Source organism: Triturus cristatus, chromosome 11, assembly GCF_964204655.1.
Source record: "Triturus cristatus chromosome 11, aTriCri1.1, whole genome shotgun sequence".
Classification (NCBI taxonomy): domain Eukaryota; kingdom Metazoa; phylum Chordata; class Amphibia; order Caudata; family Salamandridae; genus Triturus; species Triturus cristatus.
The window spans coordinates 167,585,571-167,612,493 of NC_140594.1; the positions used below are offsets into that span (position 1 = coordinate 167,585,571).

At 43.7% G+C, this 26,923-nt stretch overlaps 1 protein-coding gene across 1 annotated transcript in view; it reads left to right on the forward strand.

Moving 5' to 3' along the window:
* Positions 1-2,434: 2,434 nt before the first annotated feature.
* Positions 2,435-26,923, forward strand: part of ANAPC5 (anaphase promoting complex subunit 5) — a 148,009-nt gene continuing 123,520 nt past the window's right edge. Inside the window, exons 1-5 of the mRNA XM_085633322.1 lie at positions 2,435-2,782; positions 12,857-12,936; positions 14,632-14,741; positions 20,021-20,231; positions 20,644-20,710. Of these exons, the coding sequence (XP_085489448.1) occupies positions 2,582-2,782; positions 12,857-12,936; positions 14,632-14,741; positions 20,021-20,231; positions 20,644-20,710 (669 nt within the window). The 5' untranslated portion in view covers positions 2,435-2,581. The remainder of the gene's footprint in view (positions 2,783-12,856; positions 12,937-14,631; positions 14,742-20,020; positions 20,232-20,643; positions 20,711-26,923) is intronic.

Genomic DNA, 26,923 nt, shown 5'->3' on the forward strand with positions numbered 1-26,923 from the left:
TATTTTCTTTTTCCGTTTGGACCCTCCTTTTAATCCACCTGACTAACATGGCAGCGGTGTTTCCCTGTTGACCGCTGTTCATGTATGGCCACTCCCCTACCTTTGCACACTTTAGTTTAACTCTGCAATGCGCTCTCAGGCCTCACTTGAGCTGCAGCGTACGTCGGTCCATTGCGAGAGCTACATATCAAGCCCCAGGTTAAAGTTTGCTTTAGATGGCACAGGCTGTTTTTATCTTTTGTTTGTACCTGCTAGGCTGGAGAATCCGCAAGCATGACAGAACGGAGAAAAGAGACGAGCTGTCGTCCACGAGGCAAGGATTGCAGCCATGATCCCAACCTATCATGGACCGAAGAGAACGGCACTAGAAAGTGAAGAAAGACTGGACCAAGGCCATACATGGCAATGAAACAAGTCTTTATTTCACGCTGCACGTGTGCAGCGCAACTCAAGCTTCGGAAATAGGCATCACCCCCCCTTTCTCTATTTGTCAGACATGCACCGCCCTATACCTCACCTGCCTCAAAACCCAGGGAGATGATGTGGCCTAACAGTCCGAGCTGCCGTCTTTCGAACAGGGTAACAAGGCTCCATGTCGGCTCAAAAGCCTTTGATTCTGGGCAAATCACTTTATCCCCCTGCCTACCACAAAAGGAGCGTTTCCTTGTGTGATGTAAGTAGTGCTCATGTAAAGCGCTCCAATACAGTTGGGTCGAGTTCACGCTATATACAAGTGCTCGCCATGACGTATTTGCTCTGCTTTTTCTGCCGTCCCACTTGGACGGCCTCGCCTGCTAAAAGGTTTCTTGTCTTTATGGGGGCATGTGTTTGGCCCCATAAAGATAAGAAACCTTTTGCGACAAACGTAATTCAGGCGAGCCTGTCCCAGTGGGACCGGTCAAAAAGCCGAGCAAATACGTCATGCACAGCTCTGATCCAATGGCTGGCCACCATTTACCATAAACGGTGATGCCAGCCAATGGAAAAGAGGGGCGGGCTTACAGCCCTTTACCAAAAATACCCGTAAACATTAAGTCTTGCCAGCGAGACTGCGCATGCGCGCAGCCTACACCAGCCGAGACCTAAAAAGGAGTTGCCAAAAATGGTTGCCAAACTGAAGATCTTCCCCTTCCCACCGCCCTGCACGAGCCAAACCACCACTCCTGAGCTTAATACCTATTTAATTATGTATTTTTATATAGTTAGGACATTACCCAAATGTGTTAGTGCGCGTAACAATAAAACAAGTTTCATTACAAAAGATACAAAGTTACAAACAGTTTCTAGTTACGATCATACAAAAGACACAAAGTAGCGGGTGGAAAGATAGGGATATTTGCTTGTTTCGGTCGTTACAAAGGCACAGATTATAAAAGGATTATCTTTTCACTCTTGTGATTTTATTATCCTTGCAATATATATTTGGAAAATATTAGTACAAATTTTAAACTCACAATATGTTATTAAGAGGTGAATATCATATCTATGAGATAGCGATCTTGCAGTATAGAATGGGCTGCACGTTTTGAATTAAGTCTTCATAAACAAGTAGTAAAGGACTTTTATAATTGTTATTCCGATTTTTTTTTCGAAAAACGTAATATTATTTTAAAGATAACAACCAGTTAAGATGAGCAGGGGATGGAAGTGGGAACATATAGTACTGAAATACGTGCCGGAAGGACAAACCTGCAAACGATGTAATGTATAATATGTGATTTTTATGTATCAGAGGTCATTGGTGGTTATGTTGGATGTAAAAGAAAAACTACAATAAAGAGAAGTTTAAAAAAAAAAAAAAACAGTTAAGACAACACAAACACTGGATGACTAGACGAGTCATGCAACTAAACATCATCTTCGGAAAGTAAAAACATTCACCGGTTTCTATTTGCTGCAAACACAAAAGCTTCACATCTCTTTAGGTAAAATATTCCATGTGCATTATGCATCGCGTAACAGTAGGTTTGCAAAACAGTCCAAAAACCTTACAGTAGAAATTGTAGTTGGATGAGCTACAGAGATGCCCCATGCTTACAAGAAATAGCCAGCTAGGAGCGACAAGTTTTGAACTTATTTATTATGACTTCAAGTGCACATATAAGATACAGTATCTTTAATATAGGGTTATTAAATTAGAACGTGGTTAATTGCATATTTTCACATAATGGATACTTAATGACATAACGATATTGAAAGTTATATCGTGAATTGGTTGTTTTCGTTTTGGAACAATCAATGGCTTGATTAAGTAATTCTTACTTTTTTGGGAAAGAGTGTATGTAAACTTTGCCTTTTCGAGGACAGAAGATATTTTGATACATGAAGAAAGACAAGCGAACTCGTTCCAGTATGGCCACCGACATTATACGCAGATCTGATTCTATGCTTCCGGGCTAGTGTTTATGACCAACTCTGTTTTGTGACGTCACGTGACAGCAGGTTCTCTGATTGGATGTGTTCTGTTGCTGGTGCGGGTGAATGGTGGAGGCGCGAGTCTGGGTGCCCGAGTCCAGGAACCTGTATAGAGATCATATTAAGGTGATAATCTGGGCCCTGGGGAGCCGCAGGATCCCCTGCCATGGCCAGCGTGCACGAGAGCCTCTACTTCAACCCCATGATGACCAACGGGGTGGTGCACGCTAATGTGTTCGGCATCAAGGACTGGGTGACTCCGTATAAGATCTCCGTACTGGTTCTACTTAGCGAGATGAGCCGGTCGGGCCTTGCTCCTCTGCTTGAGAGGAGACGGCTGAACCAGCGGGTACTGCCACTCCTTCAGGTGAGAACCCTGCTGACCACCGTGGTGGGGAGAGATTGCAGCTTTCATGGCAGCTCATCCCACGTTCATTCAGCCCTTTCTTTTGATTCCACAGCATTTTATGTGAAAGGGCTTCTAGTTTATTGTCTCGGATTTAACACACTGAAAAATACGTGGCAGTCATTTTAAAGTGCAGTTTTTACAAATGCTAATGGCCGTAGACAATGAATGATTGTAATTTCTTGTTTTGGGGGTAACAGATTTGTAGTATTCTTCCTTGTATCTATTAGTTTTTACATTGTTTTCATAGCTGGGACACCAACCAAGAGCTCTTTACAAAAAACAGACAAAACATTAACAGATTAACAATTCAATTGGTCATCCTGAATGAGTTGTCGGGCCGACAGCTGTGCCAGGGAATATCTGTTTTGACTTAACTGTTGCCATTCCTTTTCCTTAGCTACACCTCCCCTACTGCTCAGCCAGGATGAGCGCTGTAGTGCTTTGTGATGCGTGGAATGCTGAATGCTTGGTGATGTCATAGAATGCATGGGTGCCTGGTGTTTTGCTGAGTGTACTTTGGAGTGTGCAGGCTCAGCAGCAGGGAGAGCTGCTCCTAGATGGGCTGCCAACTATCTACATCCTGTTATCATTTACCATCTTACCTGGAACTTACCTTGTAATTAAGCTTAAATAAACCATCTGTACAATATACACCTCGTCTAATGGACTTTTGTATTACAACATTTTGGTGACGCTTTGTGTTGAGTTTTGCATTCCCTTACAGCGTAACCCCAGTGCTGAGCAAAGTTTTAAGGAATTGTATGGATTTAAAAAAAAAATAAAGTCCGTTACGCTGGTGGCTGTAAAACACAAGGCTTACCTCTTTCAAAATACATTGTGTGTGAGTCTCTGCATGTATCCATGGCCTGAGGAGGTTTTCTATGAGCAAACAGTGACAGCGCCTAATTCCAGGTTGGGCAAGCGTGCTGCGCAACGTCATTGGGGGTACAAACGTGCCTGGAGCCACCTGACATGCGTCATGTCTACGTGCCACCATCTTTGGAGGCTAAGTGGAAGCCCATGGCTGCTCTTGCGGCCACACATTGTCCAGCAAGATGCTTAGCTCGCTAGGTTGGGCCGAAATCATCATTACCACAGCACAGTTGACTATGATGAAGCTTGTGCTTGGAGCAACCTACGGCAGTCTCTGCACCCGTTTTTTTCTGGGACGGTATTCTCAGAGTGACTTGTGAATGGGTGAAGGAGCAGCTAGCTCTAGGTTGCTGGTGCAAGAACAGTAAGCAAAAAATTGAAATGATTTAGAATCTAGAACGCTTTGAGATTATGCGGCAGCCCTCAGCAATGTGTGATGATTCAAGGACTTTGGCAGCTAATTGGTTGCTGTCATTTAACTTGATACATTTTTGCAGCACCGTGAGGCAAGCTAATGGTGTCATTGTTTTTAGGTCTCGCCTGACCCAGCGCTTGCGCTGGTCTGCCAAGACTTTAAGTAAGGGCTTCAAAAAATGCTACCACCGGCTACAACTTGCAGTGCATGTGCGGGTGCTTGAGCAGAGGCGCCATATGGCATTCCTCATGCTCATAAGCGCATCGCTCGCCGCGCGCTTGATCGCGATCATTTTCGCGTCGCGCGACGGCCACTCGCGTACCACTCCCTTTATACTCTCTTGTCTTTCAGGATGAAAAGATGATTTAGAGGGACATTCAAAGCAAGTATACTGAGTTGGCATAGCACCGGCATCACTACGTTTAGAGTTATTCTAACAAAAAAAAAAAACTTCACTAGCATTACCTGTGATACAGGACTATCAACCTGCCAAGGGCGGCTGGTGTTAATGGGCGTAGAGGGCGTTGCCCTCCCTACCACCCTGAGGGAGAAGCAAGATGTCGATGAGCATAAACGCCCAGCAGCGCTAGCTTTCAACAAATGATGACTTGCTGATCGGCAATAATTGTGGACATGTTCTGCTGCGCATGTGCCAAGGGCGAGGTAATGCTCTACCTGCAGGCACAAGCTGCACAAGTGACGTCATTTTAGACGGAGTGGTGAATTGCAATGCCATCTACAAGGAGGCCTTCGGGCGCACATTACAGTGGCCCGGGAAGGAGTTAACAAAATTCCATTCATTTCAATGGGAGGGGGTGGCCCAGGCTGCGGCGGAAGGAGACAAAGAGGTAGTGGATTGGTCATCCCGAGAGGGGGCGGGGTGTAGTAGGGGTGCCTCTCCTGAATGATTTGCTGTATCACGCGTTAAACTGCATGTGGTTTCGCTTTTGAAAACGTTAGGAGAAAAGCAGCCTGACTGAGCCTGAACCTGTCGCTTCGGAGGGGTCCTCATCTCGTTTCCTACAGCAGAGGCCTGAAAGCAGGAAACAACACAACTGTGAACAGTATAACAAATGTAACTTGGCACACATTGATCACTGGAAGGCCCATTGATCGGTTCAATCTGCCTGCGACAGACAGATGAGATACCAGCCTTCAAGTGTCAGCCCGTAGCACGCATCAAGTCAGAAACCTCATCATTAGCTTTTTAACTGTTGTTTATAGCCGCCCCTGACTTCGACACTAACAGCCAGCCACTTTTACCCTGAGAAGCAAGTCGGAGGGAAAAACGTCATGGTATGTGACTGATTTACTTTTGTCTTACCTGCTTGTTCTGATAGCACAGTTTTTGTGTACTTTATTTGCACGGTACCGTGCTGCTCTTGACATGTTGCATTTATTCCCATTACGGACTTCTACCCTTAACCTCGTTGTTTAATGTCATGTGTTAATGTAAATATCCCCGCTACTTCAGGCTTCAAAATAATAACCAAGATTGCACATGCCCAAGTTGGTTTAAAAGTTATTTCCCTATCTGTACAACTATAAATAGTACTATGGCTCACTGAAGTAAATAACAACCACAGCTCCCAGAATGCAACAGTTTAAATTAAGCTGACGAGCAACCCAGCAATCACTGTTGCACCACTAAGTACACATAGTGTATCTATTGGTGCGCGTGACACTGACAAGTCCTCTTATTTTCAGTTACCTGCTCTGAAAAGAATGAAATGCTTCATCTATTCATTCATCTATTTGTGCTGTGCGAGAGCTTAGATGAGAGAAAGCATACTTGCAACAATAGTTCTGGATGTAGACAATTGGTTCCGATATCGTAAATGTCTGAAAGACGACTAGAAAATCAAACATACACCACGAGGTGTATTTCCATAAGGGAAGAGCCTGCGTTTTTCAACACCGAAAAAGACTGATATTTACTCACTAAAAGGAAATAGACTGTCATGAGTTTTTGTTCATTATGATTTGGGCTTCCAAAACCGAGATGATGAAGCCTTGCACCCAGCTGAGAATGTAAGATAGAGAAAGGAGCGCAGAAACATTGACTGAATGTGAGAAGCTAGGGGTGCATCTCTCATTCACTGTACGAGGTTATCTTCAATTTTTGTCACTAGATGCCTTGCTTGCCTGTATATACTTAGTGTAAGCCACCCTAAACCATAACTATCTCCTTTTGTGGTTTTTGCCTGGTGGTGCGCTATTGTAAAAACATACCACGTGATGTGACATTACATTCGTATGTGCGCATTCATTTTTGCATTGCCACGTCTTATTTGCATTGTGACAGGCAGATTACCTGGGCCACTAAATGATGTTTTTGTCGTCTTTATCCGATGCTAGTACGTGGCCTCCGCCAGCCATTATGGAGCCAGTGTTCGATGGGCAAGTCCTATTTGTTGTTTATTACACAGTACTTTTGATTAACAGACCTGTGTGCATGTTTGGGTAATTTGATAATTCACAATCGCCAGGTTAAACCTGCATTACCTTACACGGATTGTTACTAAACGATGAAGAGGGGCTGTAATGGCTGCGCTAAAGTTAGATAGCACACACACAGCACTGGGGCAAGCAGGAGGAATCTAGAAATCAATTATCTGCGCTTTTCACAGGCGCTGAAAGTCGCCTGACTGGAACTTTTAAATAATAGAAAAAGAGGCCTTGTTTGCTAACCCTGTTATTTTGGTATACGGAATAAACAGCTGCGTAATTATCATATGAAATCTCTTTATTGATGTCATAACTACACTTTCAAAGTTACTTTATTAACCTTCTTGATTTCTCAAATGTGCCTGAAGATGCCCCATTTGCCGACTCTTATATCAAACCTTTTGTGGGAGAGCACCCCTCTTAAGACTGTCAGGCTTGCTTGCTACTGGCCACTCATCCTCAACGCCTCACCACTTTCAAATGTCACCAGCCGCCACTGCAACCTGCAGCACCAATTACCACGTCATGTCATATCCCCTCCTCAGCATTTACAGAAACTGATTTAAATCTGCATGATAGCGTACAAACATTAGAAATTGTTAAATAATTACGTTCCTAGGCACCAGGTTGCAAAAGGCACCAACCTGCAAAAAGCCCATGAATTCATGTCACACACAATGACTATTGCAGGCCCGCTTAATAAATTTCTCATGTAATCTTTTAAAGATTAACCCTATACACAAACCATAAACTGAACTTATTTAAGTCACTATGTGATAAGTCTTAATAGTTTAAGCTTCCGTGGAACTTCAGCAGAACCAACAGCTTACTGAATGTGATTGTTTATGCTTCGTTGGCAGACACACATTTTATCAACAAAATGTGTATTTATTTAGGCTGCAGGACCAGTGCACGTGGTAAAACACAGATGAGCCATTTTACCTTATTCTAGTGCTTCATTCAAAGGTCAATGCATATAATCTGACGGCCATGTTGAAACTTACGGTAATAAAGGATTAATAAATGCACAAACTGTATATGTGCTCACATTACACTATGCTAGCAACAAATGTAGATTATTTGCTAATGCATAGTGAACGTCAAAGTGTGTTAGGTTATCAATACTACTGCTGTGGATTCCAAGGTCCAGATTTACTTATATCTTTTGGACCCTGTTTCTCATACAGTAAATACCTGTATAGTCACACAACAATGAGGTCACCAGACATGGCCGTGCAAAACAATGCTTAACACGACACTATGCCTGCGCCATGGTGAGGCACCAGTGGTTGGCGTGAGGCCTGTGCTCGAGGTACACCCTACAGTACACATTTCTAAAATGAAAACCGGCAAAGGCTAAGCTGTATGAAATTTGTATTTTTCCGGCAATTGCAAATCATACGAGTGGGAAAACTGCACAGTCCGCTGGCCCCTAGTTTATGCCTGGTTCGGTTGGGGCCAGGATTCAAAGCAATGCCAGGCCGCGCAATTTTAGAAAATAGGGTTTTGTGGTAAAACTTTAGGGTAGTTGTGCTAATCCTGCCCCATTACATTTCTGTTACATGGGTATTGGAAGAGGTTGGCAGCAAAAAGTCGTTTTGTGCTGCATTTGCGTCACATTTTCAGTGCCGAACATACATTGAGTACCGGAACGGTGATCAGTGCTGCTGGTTTGGTTGCTTTGTGTTGTGAAATGCTGCTTAGTGTCCAGAGAGAGCCCACACTTTATAGTAACTCTGGACCCAAGCATGAACAGCCTACTCAGCTGATGCACATCCACCAGTACTTGCACTCAGTGCTATCTGGGTAATAAGAGTAATGCTACTTCACAAAGTACATACAAAAGTTACTTGCCTCTTGTTGCATTAAGTTTTATTACATAGCTCAACACGACTCTTACTGTTAACCTCAGAAGAAAGAAAGGCTGAAACGTTACCACCAAAAATTAAACCTAGCCCTTTATTTTTGTACAGATGTCTATAGGGACCACATGACACAATGAACACCCTAACCCTCTGATCTTTTCGAGAACAGTGCGCTACACTTTTATGAGAAAAAAAATGCCAAAGGTTGAACAAACAAATTGAACATTTTGAGGAATGTGGAAGGCTTAGCTTTCTTCTGTGCATAAAGAAAAGGCAAATTTGTCATCATGCAGCAGTTGTGGGGGGCTAAATGGCAAGAAGGAAGGTACTGCAGTGTTAGCGAAACATGACTAAGCCATCCCAGCAGGTACCATTGCCACAAATCTATTTAATTGGATCTGAAAGGGAGCCAGAACAAAGTGCCCATGTCAGAACAAAGTACGCGCACGCCTGTCGCTCCACAGTGAGCACTCTCGTCCGCCTTCACTCAAGCGGTAAAACTAGCTGCGCCAGGAGAAAGCGTTGTGAGTCACAGCCGAAAACACACTCAAGTTAGAAATTTGTACACATTGCCTCTTGAGTCCACCGTACACGTTGCCTCTTGAGTCCACCGTACACTTTGCCTCGTGAGTCCACCGTACACTTTGCCTCGTGAGTCCACCGTACACTTTGCCTCGTGAGTCCACCGTACACTTTGCCTCGTGAGTCCACCGTACACTTTGCCTCGTGAGTCCACCGTACACTTTGCCTCGTGAGTCCACCGTACACTTTGCCTCGTGAGTCCACCGTACACTTTGCCTCGTGAGTCCACCGTACACTTTGCCTCGTGAGTCCACCGTACACTTTGCCTCTAGAGTCCACCGTACACTTTGCCTCTAGAGTCCACCGTACACTTTGCCTCTAGAGTCCACCGTACACTTTGCCTCTAGAGTCCACCGTACACTTTGCCTCTAGAGTCCACCGTACACATTGCCTCTAGAGTCCACCGTACACATTGCCTCAAGCCCAGCATAAACATCACCTCTTGAGTCCGGTGTACACGTTGCCTCGAGTCCAGCTTGCACACTGCCTCTAGACCAGTGTACACACCGCCTTTTAAGTCCAGAGTACACTTCAGCTGGGAGGCCGAGATACTGTAAAGATCTGAGGACTCCAGTAAAGACTTCAGGTTCGTGGAATCTTCACTGCCATCGAAATATTTTGGAAAAGGCAGGTCTTTGTGGAAGATGTTTCTATGAAATCTTCCATTTCTCGCCACCCGCCAAATAGGTCTTTCCGGATATCCTTCAAAGACTATGGCCAGTCCGAAAGCAATCAAGATGAAACATGGAAGGCCTTGGTTTCCATCACTGGAATAACGTCCAATTCACACAGATCAACCAGCCAAAGCAGTTCTAACAGCAATGAAATCCCATCTGCCAAACTGTGCAAAAAAAAAAAATCACACTTGCTGATGCATTTCATTGCTTGTATATATAAGCATTGTGGTTTATTTCCCCCTAACATATTGATATTGTGGAAAATGTATTGTATTTTAACTTACTATTTACGAGCAGCCAATATTAGGCGGTAGAAAGCCTGGAATCGATAACACAAATAAACTAGCATGCCTCCCCTGCAGGCAAGTATCTTATCAGTGGATTTAGTGTGAACACTGCTGGCTAAGGATGCTGTGCTGCGGTGGAGAGCGCTGTCCGCGTGGCACTGATGGCAGTGAGTGGACGACGCCTTGTAAGCGTGTTACCTGTTGAGTCAGACGCCCATTAGCAGTCCTCACAGCTGGAAGCACCACACGAGGGAGGGCAGAACATGATTGTCTGAGAGACGGTTTGATGGGCGCTGGACGTCAGGAGGGTTGGGAAGCAAGACTGGTGCAGCACCGTGGCAAACTCCAAGTGTTTGTTGGCAATGACCTCAGACATTTCGGGTCACTTCAGCAAACAAGCATTGGCATAGCCAATAGGTCTCGCCTTTGGGACCTAATAAGTGTTTAGCTATGCAACAGTTGATGATGTTGCACCAAGGATATTGTGCTGGTTAACTAAACACTTATAAGGTCCCAAAGGCGAGACCTATTGGCTATGCCAATGCTTGTTTCTTTTGTTTGTTGTCGGATCCTCTTGCTCATCTAGTGAACTGGGAGTTTTCTGGTATTTTCCATACTTGTTATTTCAAGTAACTGATGTTTCTTCACTATGGGTTATTCTTATTTTAACTATGCTTCTTTGTTTATTTCATGCCATTAGCAGTTTCTGTTTATGTTCCTGGTGTACCCTTTTTGGGTGGTGCATGGGGGTATAGTCTACTTTGCCTGATTCTCAATGATTATAAAAACTTGTACTTTGATGTGCGGTTCTTATGTGTTTAATAATGGTGTGCTTGTGGTTAGGTCTTGTGTTCTGGTTGGAAGTTTAAGGGTTGTAAGTACCATAGTGCAGGGTTGTAGGGTGGTGAGTATCTCAGTATAGAGTTGTTGGGTGGTGAGTACTCTAGTTCAGAATTGTAGAGTGGAGGGTACCCTAGTACAGAGTTGTAGGGTTGTGAGTGCCCTAGTACAGAGTTGGAGGGTGGTGAGTGCCCTAGTACAGAGTTGAAGGGTGGTGAGTGCCCTAGTACGGAGTTGTAGGGTGGTGTGTACCCTAGTACAGAGTTGTACGGTTGTGAGTACCCTAGTACAGAGTTGTGGGGTTGTGTGTACCTCCGCGTTGAGTGGTTCTTCTAGAGTGTTGAGTTGTCGCGGGTGAAGTTTGTTTTCCTGAGATTTTTGTTGAGTCAGACATATAGGGAGGTTGTGTGTTACATCTCTTCCACTCGTGGCTCGGTACGCTTGTATATTTATGTTCTCTAAGGAAGGGGGATGGGAGAGATCTCGATGTATTTGTTTATTCAGGAAGTGTTGATTGCTTTAGAATTTCTCGTTTGTTTTGGAAATATTCTGTAAATTATTTTTGGGATTTTTATGTATGTATACATTAGGACTGTACCATCAATCATTTGTGAATTTAATGTATTTAATGATTTGGTAATGTAACTTTATCCTCTATTTTCTTTTTTGGAGAATGTGCAAGATTCCGTCTGCGTCCCGCCACTCTGTGCCACGCCGCTCTGCTCCACTCTGCTCTGTGCCACTCCCTCTAATGTGCACCTGTCTAATCTGCACCACTGCATTCTGCGACTCTGCATTGTATGCTGTTGAATTAAATGCAACTGCACTCTTTGCCACTATACTCTGCAACACTGCACCAATGAACTCTACATCAGGCCACTCTACTCTGTCACTCCAGTGCATGCCACTATGCAGCTCTACACTATCAGGCACATGCATCATCATAGGGTTTTGCGATTCCTTAATAGCGATTATTAAGGAATCGCAATTAAGGAATAGCAAAACCCTATGCATGTAGGAATCGCTAAAGAAATAGCGATTCCCACAAATTCCTTAATTGCGACTAGCAAATTGCGAGTCGCAATTAAGGAATGTCTTCCCATTCATTCCTATGGGCCTCCAGGCCCATAGGAATGAATTAGAGATTGCGGGAGCAATTTGCGAGTACCAGTAGGTACTCGCAAATTGCTCCCGCAATTTCGATGGTGCAAGGGTGTCAAAATGACACCCTATTGCACCCATGTATGTTCACTCTGCACAAATGTTGCATACACACATGCTCTAAGGGCATGTGTGTGGGCAACATGAAACTTAGAAAAATGCAAATAAGTGCATTTTTCTAAGTTTTCGCAAATTACCATGAGGTCCAGCCTCATGGTAATTTGCTCACGCTAATAGCGAAATCGCTATTTTTTAAACTGTAATGCATTGCATTTAAGGAATCTCAATTAGGGATTCCTTAAATGCAATCGCTATTTAAGGAATCCCAATTTTGAGATTCCTTAAATAGCGATTTGTGCATTTGGGATGATGCATCCCAAATGCAAAAATACCGGGAGCAAAGGGTCAGATTCTGAGAATCTGCCCGTTTGCGACCGGTATTTTGCTTGATGCATGTGCCTGTATGCCACTCCAATACACAACACTCTCTGCCATTCTACTCTACTCCACTCTTAGCCATTCCACTCTACGACACTCCACGCAACTCTCCTCTGTCACTAACTTTTACCCATGCTGAACAGCAGCCAAGCTGGTGTACAACATAGCTAAAACACATTGGCAAAGCCAGTAGCTCTTGAACAGCTGAGGCCTATTGGCTTTGCATGTTCATAAAGCACACGTTTTTCTATACAAAAAAGTGCTTTAGCATGTTTTAGCCATGCATAATCATGCAGATTATGATAATAAAACTTTATTTTACATGATGACACAATTTCTCATTAGAGTACTGTTTGCTGCTGTATTTTCACATAGACACAATTCTATGAAAGCCATGCTGCTTTGCGTATCCCCACCTTTTAATGTCTCCTCTGTATTTTGTTTAGGGTCCAGATATGCCGTTATCCAGGTTGCTGAAGTCTGTTGAAGAGTGTTGCCCCAAAATAGCTGAATCTGTACAAATAAGGTAGGCCTTCACCTTAAGTGTTTTTATATTAGTTATTTGCTTTGTGTTCACATTTTTATTGGATTTGTCACTTTGATCCCATTCCTAACTTTACTTTACTTGTGTTTTCTGAATGGGCACCCATTTTGCCTAAAAGTGATCCTTGGCAGTAGGCAGCAGCATAACATGTGTATTTGGACACCTCTTCGAAGAGGTCTAATTCAGGATTTGCAATATATTTGGGATCCAGCTCAGCTCTTCCTGTTTTCATAAGAAGTTCCTCTTCTTGACATTTGTCTTAGTCTCGCCTATCCTGGGAGAGCAGAAACACCACAGTGAAGTGCATCGAGGTTCACCTCACTGTGGCACCCGGGTTCATGCCAACTTTCAGACAGCATGGGCAACATTATGATTGTTTGGGGATTGCTGGGATTGACCTCCCCTCACTAGTCCTCCAGCTAGGACAGAGTTCACTTTCTTCTGGTAGCCTGCTTCCTTCTGTTTATGCCTTGGTTCAATTTCCCCAACCTAGGTGTATTTGTTGAGAGAAATAAAGATAGTAATGAACCTCATTCTTGAATCTGTGCTTGCACGGATAACATTCTGCAGCAGAGGCACAGTGGCAGTGGAGCACTGCAGTGTGACTGTATCAAGAAGAATGATCACACCGTCCTGAAGACCGACGAATGAGAATTAAAGCATAGTAATGTTACCAATGTTTTCAGCCCTCCAGCTTTTGTGCTTTGTAGTCTTTGTCACTTTGGGTTTTAGAATGCGTCACTACCGCAGGAGGGGTATTCTGTTGGCTGTGATTTTGTGTTTCACACCACTTTATTGAGATGGTTTCTGTTACCATATTGTCCTCAGTCAGCTTCTTTTGTCCACTTACTAGTTTGTTTTAGAATCCAGTCTGTGCTATTTGACTTTTTCTCTTCATCTGCTCTTTCTAAGTAAGGTTTTCCAGTTTACTGCTGCTGTGCTAAGACCTTTCATAGCAGCTTTGCTTCTGCTCGGTAATGCCAGTATCAAGAGTCTGTGTTTTTCCCCATTTCAATCGTTGGCATGGGGGGAACGAGCCTTGGTTGACATTTTTGGCTCCTTGAGGGAGAGGAACACTAATGTTGCCAGATACTCTTTGAGAAATAACCTGTCCCTATAAAACTGTTTTACCAAAAATTAAGAAATTAAGTATTAAGCACAAAAGTTTAAGTTGATCCTGTTAACTTCATCTCCCTAAGAGATTTTGCTTACCGTGTGATGCTGGAAATGCACACAGCTGCAGTTTGCTCGTACTTTCCCAGAATGCTGTGGTTCTGCTTGAATTACTATTCAAGTGGCAATCCCAAATATGTTGGGAAAGGTACTTGATAGGGAGCCTGGAAAAGTTCTGAAAACTGCCACCAAGTAGCAATGCATTTGGTGGGAACCGCAGCAGCAGTAATATTTCAACATTTGAAAAAGAGATCCATACATATGTTTTGTGCATGGCCCTCGAGCCTGATTGGGTGCCTACACCCATCAACTCTCTTTAGAGCACCTTCTGTCCAAAAGCCTCAATGCAGAGATTGTGAAGTGAGTGCTAGTTGGGAACTGTTTATATATCCCTTTTTCTCTTTCAAAGTTGTTTCCAGGCTGAAATTCTTATTCAGGTGTGTGGTTGCGTCTCTTCTGCAGAAAGTCCAATGGCATATCCTAATACTTTAATTTCTTTTTCAGAATAAAACTGATGGCCGAGGGGGAGCTGAAGGATATGGAGCAGTTCTTCGATGACCTGGGTGATTCTTTTTCTGGGACAGAACCAGAGGTGCACAAGACAAGTGTCGTAGGTAAGTGATTGTGGAGGCTCAGTAAGAAATTTGATTTCTGAATGTGGATGTCTCAAGCCAAACGTTTACCAGCAAATTGCAGCGCTTCTTAAAAATAATGTATGATAAAAGGTTAAGTGGGTGTTGCAACCAAATATAATGTTTTGAAAACTTTTAAACGTATTAGTCCACGTTATGTGTATCTAGACTTGATGTGATCACGTTAGGACCCAATTGCAATGGACCCGCAAGATACAGGTGTGAAGTGCACACCCTGTGATTTGGTCTAGCAGTGGGCGCAACATCTACGGGGTAGAAATGTACCAAAGTCAATGTTATTTCCCTTTCTGAAGTGTACGAAGAGTGCACGTGCGCTATTTGCTTTTCAAAATTGCCGGAGGTTTCGCTCGTCACAATTCGGAGAAAGAAGCACCTACTATTTGCGCCCCACCGTGATCGGTCCTTATTGTTTAGAAGAGTGAGCATATGATTAAATATTTTCTCTGGTACTTGATCACTGGAACCCAAGTAATAGTTAGTAGTGTTGGTGCAGTGGTTTTTGTGTGTAGAATCTGTGATTAATTAAATCAGTAAAGGTAGTGACCTCTGACAAGTCTCTGTGGATTTGAAGGGTTGTGGTTAAATAGTCACATATCCTATTTTCTTTTTGGTAACTGAATGCAAGCAGTCCATGTTTGAAGATTGAATTGAAAAGACACGCTGGTGGAGGAGGGTTTTACTAATCCCAAGACATTTTTAAAATCCAGGATACTTTTTCTCTAATTTTTTTTGTGGTGATTTAAGGTAAAACTATCTCGCATCTCATTAGAAGAGCCCTGATCAGCCATGTAAGAGGTCCAGATTGTCTATGGTTTGGTAAACCGTAGTAATCCTGGGATTAAATGTGCTATTCCGGGATTTTCCTTCTATGCAAGTCAGATGCCGATCACTGGGCGTGAAGTTATGTAAATTTCCACCAAGACCAGTTTGCTGTTTACATGTTTAAATCAATAATCTTTTCAAGAATTACAATTGAGTGTTGAGATCTTGGTTAGAGTGCAGCCACTTGTTTTGCAGATCAGCACATGAGTAACCGATCAACAGTAAAAAAAAAAGTTGAGACAGATCAGTAATCCTTTGGTCCTTCTAAATTGAAGAAAATGTCATGCTGTAATTTAAGTTTGGTCTGTCTGATGGTAATGAGGAAGTGATAAAAAAAAGCACAGAGCTGCAACTCTACACCACATCCTTTTCCAGTTTTGGCTGCCACTTTAGTGCACTTACAAGAAAGAGTTGTCACCCCAAAGCTTAAACTAGAATCAAAAGTTTTCCTTTTTAACATCCGACTACAGACCTTTTTCCAGCCCTAGTGTGATCAGTACTCAGAGCCACTGCATATCACAAATTGAGATCGCACTATGTCATGGGTTAAGCGCCCATTGACAATTTCTGCGTTGCCATTCCATATCCATGAATCAGTGGCACCACCTGATTATTATGTTTTTATTGTTTAAATGTGTTTTTATTGATTTTTTTTTATTTTTTTTATTTATTTTTAATTTGCATTATTACAGTACACTTCAGGTAATCCAATTGCAGTTTGATACAATTATTACACCTGAATCAGGCTTCTAGCAAATCATATCTGAATTAATCATCAACACACAAGATTCTTGCCTAGTACTTTTGAGGATGGATTTGCTAACCTGATGAATATAGGATTAGGCTATTTGTAACACAGCATTGATATAACAAATGAAATATCACACTGACTCCTATGCACAAAATTATAACGTTGAAACAGAGCAACACGATGCCCATCTGATATCTTCTTACTACAGGGACTATTTGTTTGTCTGCACACAGCGTTTGGATATGTGCTAATTGTTCAATGTGCTACCCCACAAGGTGCCTATTACACGGTGAATGTCTGCTGAATACTGGGCTAACTGGTTTGGACAATAGTTAGTGCGGGGCTTACGCCCGCCGCCCTAATCATGTTACTGGAGAATGCATTGATATACTTCTTGTGATCTGATCATACTACCAGGGTTTAACTCACGTTTTGTTCGGGTGAATTATTAGGCTCCTTAGTCTGACTCCGCCAGATTGTTCGGAAATTCGACAGGATCGCATCCCAGTTTCCCGCGAGCGGCTGCTTACGAATACCTACCACATCTTCACGACGCAGCGCTATACTCTCTGTCTGTGCCCAGGAGAGAAGCGATTGGAACCGGGCCTTCTCTGCAAGGGGGTCAGGTGATTTCCAGCGCCGCGTGATCAGACGCTTGGCCACTATGAGTCCCAAGTCTACGTAATGAGATGCCACTTTGTGTTTACTAGATCTGTGATATAATCCCAGTATGCATACCTCCCATGACCAACTCAGTGCACGTTCTGTGCACTGCGCTAGGGTTGTGGTGACAGCTCTGCAGTATGGTTGTATAACAGAACCAAACTATGTGAAGTAAGTCAACCCGACTTCCCGCATTGTGGGCAGCTGGTGTCGGCACAATTCAAATATTTATTTTGAATGGTGTGAGGTAGGCTGTGCACTATGTAGTACTGGATGAGCCGGAATCTTGCATTACGGGGATATGGTTGGGACCGTCGAGACTGGCCAACCATTCACACTCAGTGCAGGGACGCTGCAAATCAGCCTCCCAGTGAGCATGTAGGGAGCTCAACTGTGGCGCTGTGTGTGTTCTCAGCGACCCAGCAAACCATTTGACGAAGTAACAGCCTGTACCTAATTCATGCTAATATTGCATGACTAAGTGCGTGGGCGGTTCCTGTGCTGTATAGCCCCATGAAGTCTGTAACCTGCGGACCAATGCTGCATGTAGCAAAAATTGACCCCGTGACAGACCCGAGTCCTCAGCAAGCGTCTCGAAAGGTAAAAGCTTCCCCTCTCTGTATAGGTCCCCGACAGTCAGGATGCCAGCCTATTCCCCTTGCATTAGCTCCGCCCCCACAACAGCGCGGTGTCTCCTAGAAGGGAAGGGACGACGCGTAAGGGATCACGCTGGGCGTGATTTGCAGGTTACAGCGGTAGCAGTAATGGGCTACATCCAACATCAGCTGGGCTGGCGGCCTGCTCTTCTTGCTGGGGTGAACCAACTCAATTACTTGCGAATGAGTAAGAGCCGGTACGTGAGTCGCTAAGTCTTCCAGTTGGCGTACGCTTAGCCATCTAGCTACCCATTGGAGCTGGGCATCGAGGTAGTATTGTTCCATATGTGGCAGTGAAAGGCCTTCGTTAGTTGTTGAGGGGTACATTTTGGACATGGCCACTCTGCTGCGCGGTACGCCCCAGATGAATTTCTTCATATCTACTTCTAGATTTTTGAACAGTGCCAGTTTAAGGCAGGACGCCAAGTTTACAAATTAGTACAATAGTCTCTGGTGTACCACCATCTTTATCAATGCAATTCGACCCATGACCGTCAGTGGCAGTGTGCCCCAAAAGGACATCTGCGCTCGCACCGGAGTGATGGCGCGCATTAGATTGCCCTCAAGTAGGTCTTCCGGGTTCCTCCATATGTGTATACCTAAATATCAGAATGCAGACAGCTGCCAGTGCACTGGCCTGCCAGCAATCGTTAGACGCGGGTTCGAAGTGGTTTCTGCAAAGGGATACAGGCATGATTTGGCCCAGTTCACATGGAGCCCTGACACAGCAGCAAACTCTAACAGCGTTCGCTCCACAACTACACAAGGCAACCTGACATCTGTAAGGTATATTAGCAGGTCGTCTGCATATAATGACACTCTGTGTAGGTCATCACCCAGAGGGATTCGCCACTCATTCTGCGATCTGCGCAGCGGCTCGGCTAAGGGTTTGATAGCCAGCGCAAAAAGAAGCGGTGACAGTGGGCAGCCCTGCCTGGCGCCTCTTTCGATAGGGATCTGGGCAGATAAATATGGGCCTATTTTGACTCTGGCCACTGGTTGAGTATAAGGCTCAGGAACTCCTCTCCAAGGTCATATCTATGCAGCGTGGCAAATGAAAAGCCCCACTCCAGGGTGTCGAACGCCTTTTCTAGATCTAACACTAGACACCCTGAGTGTTCCCAAGCTGTTCTGGGATGGTGCGTTACCCTAAAGAAGTGGCATAGATTTAGTGACGTGCTCCGAGTGGGCACAAACCCGTTTTGGTCTGGATGGATCAATGACTGAACCAGTGGGGCTAGCCTGCATGGCAATATTTTGCTATCACTTTGTAATCTGTATTTGAAAGCGCCAGCGGGCGGAAGGAGCCAAGCAGCTCCGTATTTCTATTTGGCTTGGGTAGTGTGACTCCTGCAATGTGCCAGGTAGAGTCCCTGCCTCCCGTGCCTCATGAAACATATTGAGAATCTGCTGTCAGTGGCACCACCTGATATCTGTTGTTGGTGTTGCTGACAAGCTAGACAGGTTTGTATTACCAATGCTTGTTTCCATCAGAGTTTCAATTTTTCATTAGGTCCTGGCTTGTTGTGCATGGAAATTGTATGGAAATGAGTCTGATGTATTGAGCTGCTAATTCATTACCCTACATTCAGTATAGTTAAACTGACACAGCAGCGACCACGAGTGCCTTTGGCTATTTTAACAGATTGCACAAATTGAATTTGAAGAACAAAGCCTCCCATTGAATTCATAACGGCTATGAGCATAAACTCACACACTTTACCACAGTCTAGAGGCACAAGTAATAAAGCGTGTCACAAAGGGTCATTTTTCAAAACTCTCCAGCAGTCCCAGGGGATCTCTCATACTAGTTAAGGAAATTTTTGATGATTGTGGCCTTGTATAAAAACTTCAGCCTGATTCCAAGTTGGGTGCTAATTTCACTTTGGGCAAAAACATGAGTTTTCACCTGAAACCAGATTACAGCTTGGCTGCAAATTGTTAAACGTGTTGAATGGTGTCAGGTAATGCTGTTTGCACACCCAGGAATGGAAAACAACATGCAAAGTTAATGTGTTTTCACCCTTTTTAACATTCATTAATTGGAATGGGGTACAATTTGCACACCTTTTAAATATCAAACCCCACGAAGTCAGTATATTCCAAGTGTGAAATTTGCGCATAGGGGGCAGTAAACATTATGTCCCTCTTGGAATTGTGTTTTTAGTGTAAATTAACCCTATGGCCCCCAAGTGTGTGTTAACAGTTCAATTGCTTTATTAATTGGTGCAAACTAGTGACCAACGTGGAGGAATGCTGAAGGTAAGACGGCTTCCTCGTTGCTCTCATGGACTGCTGTCGTGCACTCGGACGTTTGAATAGTGGTAACTCGCCTCTCCTTTGAATAGGTTTATTTCTCCGTCACATGATCTTGGCCTACAACAAGCTTTCATTCAGCCAGGTGTACAAGCTCTACACTGCCCTTCAACACTACTTCAAAATTGAGGAGAAAAAATCTTCTGCTGCAAATTTGAGCGGCGATGACACTGATATGGACTTGACCACAAGTGACGAGGTGGAGGGTAGGATGGAAAAAGAAGAGCTTGATCCTCCACTCAGGTAATAATCCTTGTCTGTTTGTGTGCATAGCTTCCCGGTGTTCTTGTGAATCGAGGCATATCCACCACATCTTTCCGTATAGTTAATAAAATAAGCTTTTTTTAAATTTCATTTCAGTCCCTCTCAATGATCCTCACTGTGCTGTGTGTGTGGAATGTGGTATCTTTAAGCTAATGGGTAAAATGCAGAATTGAAATGTGGGTAAAGTTGTATGTGATGGGGAGCTCAGCTCGTTAAATACAACTGTTGATTTTTTTTTATTGGGAGACCTTTCCGCCCCTTGCTGTTACAATCGGCCAATGCAGATTGTGGTAAAAATTTTATTTAATTTACTAAGCAGTCTTTTTGTTACTGAGCCATTCTGCTGCTGTTTTGTAGCAACTTTGGGTGACGGCGCTTATTTTTATTACAGAGAAGAAGATCTGGCTTGCAGTGGGCCTCTGTCTCAGAAGCAAGCAGAATACTTCCTTTCTCAACAGGTAAGTTCTTATCAAGTTGGTGCAGTGAAGGTCACTCTGGGCACGTTGTCTGTGCTTCTGACCAGAATTGCTCTGAGTGAGTGCGTTTTCATTTTTAACTAGAAGATGCTAATCTGAGTGACTTTATTGGATATCTATATTAAATCTTTACATAACTGTGAGTCTTAAAGTGCTGATTAAACCATCTCTGATGTAGATACTCTGCCAGTCATTGTTTCACAACCACCTCCTTTACATAAGACATCATGATTATGAATTCGAAAATAAACCTTTTCTCGTTTACCTGGTGAAGTGAAATGATTTCTTGTCTGTTGTCAATGAAGACCTAAGTAACGTAAAACATCCCTTTCTATGTCTGCACAAGAACAGCACCCTCATAAGGAGGCTGAAATGGGTTTTTCGGCAGCAGTGAGCATAAATAAATAAATCCCTCAATTCAGTTGAGCTTGCCTCTTAACTGTCATGAAGGCAGTCATCCCTTTGCTTTCTAGAATTTTATGAGTTATCCGCGTAAAGAAAGAATAAACTGTGAACTAATCTTGGGGTTGAGGGAGAGAGTGGGCACAAACCGGGCAAGGGTGAAGGGTGACATTTAATGAGAGGAGGACTAGTACAGTGTAGAAGAGAGAACACCTTACCAATGTGTAGGGAAGCTTGAGGTGGGTTGAAATAAGTATTTCAACCTAGGGGGTTTGGCACTTGTTGGTAGCTTCTACGGGAACACTTTGTACAGAATGAATTCATAAACGAAGAGATTTGAGAAAGGACAAAGCATTTGGGAGCAGGATAGACTTATGCAGTTTTCTGTGTCCACCAGTCCAAGAGTCAGAAAACATCTGCAACTACAGATATTAGGACATGCTTCAGGTAAACGGAAACCAGTATTTCATAATCGGCAGGAGTACGAGCTCTGGACATGTGCTATTGAGAAAACACATCATATAGAAATTAAAAGAGTAGAGGAATGCACCAGAATCCTGAATGAACTGTGTATCTTTGAAACACCTGCCATTGGCTTTTAAAATCAATCAATCAGGGACTTATAGAGCCCACTACTCACCCGTAAGGGTCTCAAGGCGCTGGGGGTGGGGGAAGGGGTTCGGGCAGCTCTGAGGTCCTCCGAAGAGACGGGTCTTGAGGACCTTTCTGAAGGCTTGCAGTGTCGGGCTTCGTCTGAGGCTGAGGGGGAGTTCGTTCCAGGTCTTGTCCACGATGTAGGAGAAGGATCTGCCTATCGTTCTGGCTCTATGGATGCGGGGGATTTTGGCCAGGGCTAGGTCGGTGGAGCGGAGGTTTCTTTTGGGGGCGTGGAAGGAGATTCTATTGTTGAGATATTGGGGTCCGGTGATGTGGAGGGCTTTGTAGGTGTGTGTGAACAGCTTGATGGTCACTGTTTTTCCGACAGGGAGCCAGTGGAGGTCTCGGAGGTCATGGGAGGCGGAGGACGAGTCTGTCTGCGGCGTTCTGGACGGTCAGGAGTTTGTGAAGGAGAGATTTTTTTTTTTAAACGATTTTTATTAGGGGACAAAGATCTGCGTTTGAACCTTTTACATTTGACAAAGCACTTATATTACAGTCCATATTCTTTGCACGATAGCTTATAGAATTCTGACAGTTGGTCAACAATATATGAATGATATTATCGCTGTAATGTGTTATGACAGTTTTATATCTCCTCTTCTAAATCCAGGTATATTGCTGGGGGGATACATATGTTTCCTCTATAGGCATTTCATGTACCCCATATCCTTCTCTATTTCCTGGGACATCCTCTGTGGACGTATGTGGCTTTTTCTGCCACCATAGTCCTAGCCATGTCTCTGCACCAGTCTTCAAGAGTTGGGGCCTGCACCGTCCCCCATTTCTGTGCTACATTTCGCTTAGCTATTATCATCCCCAGTGTTGCCCAGGCTTGCCCAGCATGGTTTAGGTCTGTTGGTTCCCACACATTCAGGAGACAAGTTTGGGTTCAGGTAGGACCGGGCAGGGAAGGAGAGATTTGTTGATTCCGGCGTAAAGAGCATTCCCGTAGTCCAGCCTGCTGGTGATGAGTGCATGGGTGACGGTCTTTCTGGATTAGGGGGGTATACATTTGAAGGTTTTTCAAGCGGTCAGTTTAGCTTCGGATTTCGTGCTTTATCAACTGTTTTCTGAACATGAGCGTAATGTTTTCTCCTGCCACTGAAATCACACTCGAACCCTTTATTCATTGCTTAAAGCATAGCCACAAAATTGAAATAAGCATCCTATTACTCAAAAATGTATACTGTTTCGTATTCTACATCTCTTTCTCAAACATGGGGCTTCCTTGAACTACAGTGACATGGATCTCTTATCTCTGATGTATTTCTGGTTAACAGTAAAGATTCACCTGGCACTACTGCTCAAATGCTACCCTGCTAGCATTACCTGATAGTATATTCTGACTTATGAGATCAGGTATCATGAAATTAATTTGGATCCTCTAATGATCATCAGTGTATGGGAGAGGATAGGCGTTATTGTTGAAATTCCATTTGGTTCGTACATTATATGTACAGGTTTGGTTTGTTGGCATTAGAGTTTAAGGCTAGCATACACCCTTGGTAGCACTTCTGTTATATAATTTTAATATTGCACAGAGCTGTCCCACAATTACAATCATGGACTTGTAAGTGGGTTCCTTAGTTGAGTGACCTTGTTGGGAAGTCCCCATTTAATTTTGTGGTCTCTGATTTGCTTTAAAAAAAACCCACTTTTTTTTAGTCTTTAGGATGGCTATAGCAAGCAACTTGCACAGCACCATTAGCAAGCTTTGTATTGTCTGGCATCTCCAGGGTCTAGTTGTGACAACATATAGAAACCTGGTAGTCAACAACAAAATGAATGCACATTTGTCATTCCAGTTATACAATTCGGTGCACTTTGCCGCCCCTGGTTCTTCCCCTGTTGTGTCGTCCCATCCAGCGCACAGAATCCCATTCTCCAACCATCTCCATTCTCTTCCCCGAGCCTCCCTAATCCTCTTCCAGTATAGCCTATCATTTGGCACATATCCAGTCGAACTATCAGGGCCAGCATGATAGACTGTGGCTTCTTCCTGCTAACACAAGTTCATGTTGTCTGACCAGTCAGACATGCTCGGCATGGTTCTTACTCCCCACAAACATATAATATCTCGTTTTGCCACCACCAGGGCAGTGGTGCAAAACACCAAGTCCTATTTAACTAGCGTCACAATCCTGCATAACCCTAGTAGGACCAGAGATGGCTTGAGCGTAATCTGATCCTCTGTCACTGCTGTTATATGGTGCTCCACCTGCAACCAGAAGGTAAAGATTCCTTTGTTTTACCCATCTTGTATAATCAAGATCTTGTATAGTAGGCCCTCGACATAGGATCTTAAATTGAACATGTTGGAACCCCGCCTTAATAGCTCTCTCTCTCTAGCATAGCAACATGTTTCTGCCCACGCCAGTTCTTCTATAACTCCTAAATCGTGTTCCCGTCTTGCCTTCAATGCATCTAGTGGGCGTTAACAATTCTGTATGAGTGTTTGGTAAATATGTGAGATCGCTCACTTGCAGTGGTGAAGTCAGAATTCTAAATTCCAACAGTGTATCATTAGCTACTTCTGCAAGTAAACCTACATCCTCCTTCATCATCTGTTGCGCTTTTAGATGTCACAGGAATTGTCAGCCAGCCAACTCATAGCGATTCTGTGAAGGGCACCATCTTACCCTCCTCCCGGATACCCCCCTCCCGTCCTTTGGACAGGCCCCACTGTCGGTGTGCCTCTAGCCCGTTCATCTTCGCCAGGATAGCCGCTTCCCACAATAGCGTTTCTAGTGTTAATCTTGCCTCCCATTCCATTGCCCACGTGGCTGCCCAACATATTTTGGGGACCATCGCCGCCTGTGTCGGAAGAGTTCACATTCCTCCTCTGCCATATAGCACACTGAGTTAAATCCCATTGTCCTTCTATCTGTAATCATGGCTGACTATTTCTGGGATGGATAAGCCTATTTGTTGGCCACTAACAGTTGGGTCGCCCAGTGAAAATACTTAAAATTGGGGAGAGCAATCCCTCCCTCATGTGCTCCCCTTGTCAGTGTCTGAACAGAAGGATGCCATCATCATACAGGGGTAATAAATCCCTCCATTCATGATCACGCGGATCCCCCTTATAAGAGCATCCTTCCTCATCCATTTCACTAGCGGCTCAAGGGCTATTGCGAAGTGGAGCAGGGAAAGCGGATATCCTTGTCTGGAGCCCTGCCCCAGCCTAAACTCGGCAGAGCTCCTTCCGTTTACCTTGACTTTAGGTACTGGATCGGTGTATAGGAGCCTCACCGAAATCAAGAACTCTGGTCTACACCCCACCTTCTCTAAAATAAAGAGCCTGTATATAGGGTCAATCCACTGAATCAAAAGCATTTTCAGCATCAAGTGCCGAAATAGCGGGTTCTTGCCTCAATTGGCATCTTCCAGGCACTCAAAGAGTCACCTCAAGTCATGCCTCGTGGCCCTCTGTGACATAAACCCAAAATGATGGGGGGGAAGGGGGCTGGGCGGCACTGTCTTGTGGATAATAGCACTAAGGCGTTTTAACCAGGACTTTAGCCAGCACTTTGACCTCTGCATTGAGCAGAGAGATTGGCCTATATGATACACATTACTCCTCTGGTTTACCACTTTTGTGTATGACCACTATTGTTGCTGTCCTAAAATCTCTCGGGACAGTGCCCATTCTCTTAACTTGTTCGGACGTAGTAGTATTGGTTTCTGAAATTTCACTTTCATGCATTCAGAAAATAAAGGCAGAAACATATTCGGCCCGGGTTCTTCCTTTTCAACAATTGGGTAATTGTATCATTCCAGCTGCACCCTATCGTCATCATCTAGATGTGGGGGTAGGGACGTGTCTAATAAATCCCTGTTGTCTCTGATTTTAAGCACATTTGTTTTGTATCATAGTCTTGGACAGTATCCTGTTTACAGCATCCCAATCTTTTGTTAGTGCCTTCTTGTTTGGATGTATTGGTTCTGTGAGTATGACAGTCTTGAGGGTCACCTATGTGCGAATGCTTCTCCCTCTTTTGAAGGCCACTACACCACCTCCCAGTACACCTGCGGCCTGGTTTTCTCATTTAGATGAAGAGTTTGAGCAGTGCATTGCAAAACATAATTAAATGAACTTTTTTTCAGCTTTGCTTTATACTATATTCATGTCTTCCAGACACTAGTTTCTATTTTCAAAAAGATTTTGAGACGTAAGTAATGTATTTTCAGCCCATGTAACTGTGAAAACCCATATATTTAGTACTCTTTTCAGGACAAAGCATATCTGTCGTCCTTTGTTTATGCAAATGCTGTTCATTGAGAGAGTCTGTAAAAAAGCTGCAGTAATAGAAATGGTGCCTAACGATTTGTCGTAATAGAGTTGGCAGTAACAAGCTTTGCTAATTTGGTTGCCACCTCCCAGTGTACTAAAGAAGGTTGGCTAAAGGGAATACTGTAATATAGGTTGTCTACATGGAATATTGGTAGCACGGCGGGCGAGTAAAGATAACTGGTAATGCATGCTGTCAATATTTGATTCCTGTAATGGAGATTTTCGCAGTACAGTGATAATGGATTTTGTCTGCATCAAATTCTGTTAATGGCATTAGTCTGCAACACACGCTATGATAATACAGGATCTTAGTTAGAGATAATCTGTCACAAATGTGGCGGATGTCCCATTTGCCACAAATGTGGCGGATGTCCCATTTGCCATATTATGAATGCAGCACAGCCCATGGCAATTGTAATTCAGTGGACTGGATATGTGCCACATTCTGACAAGAGTATCCTGCCCACCAAATTCTAAATAAGGCCCATAGTTTGGTCAGTAAACAAACCCTTGTTACAGAGTTCTGATGTTAGACAGAAGGGACATCTTTTGACCATACCTTCTGGTCATCTAGTTGATCATTAATGCACTCATTTGTCATGAGGTTGGGTCATAACAATCAAAGCGCTCTGGTATCGGAGTTGGCCTATTCTAAACTGTTAAAATATAGCCCAGATTTATTTTCCCACTTTCTCCTGTTTTGAATTCTGAAGTTTAACGTTTTAATTGTTCATCTAAGAATTTTGTGGTGAATGTTTTCTGTTTATACCAAATGTTGATTTTCTTTGTGGCTTCCTCATTATTTGTCCTTCAGCCGTATTAAGATGTGCTGTAACGAT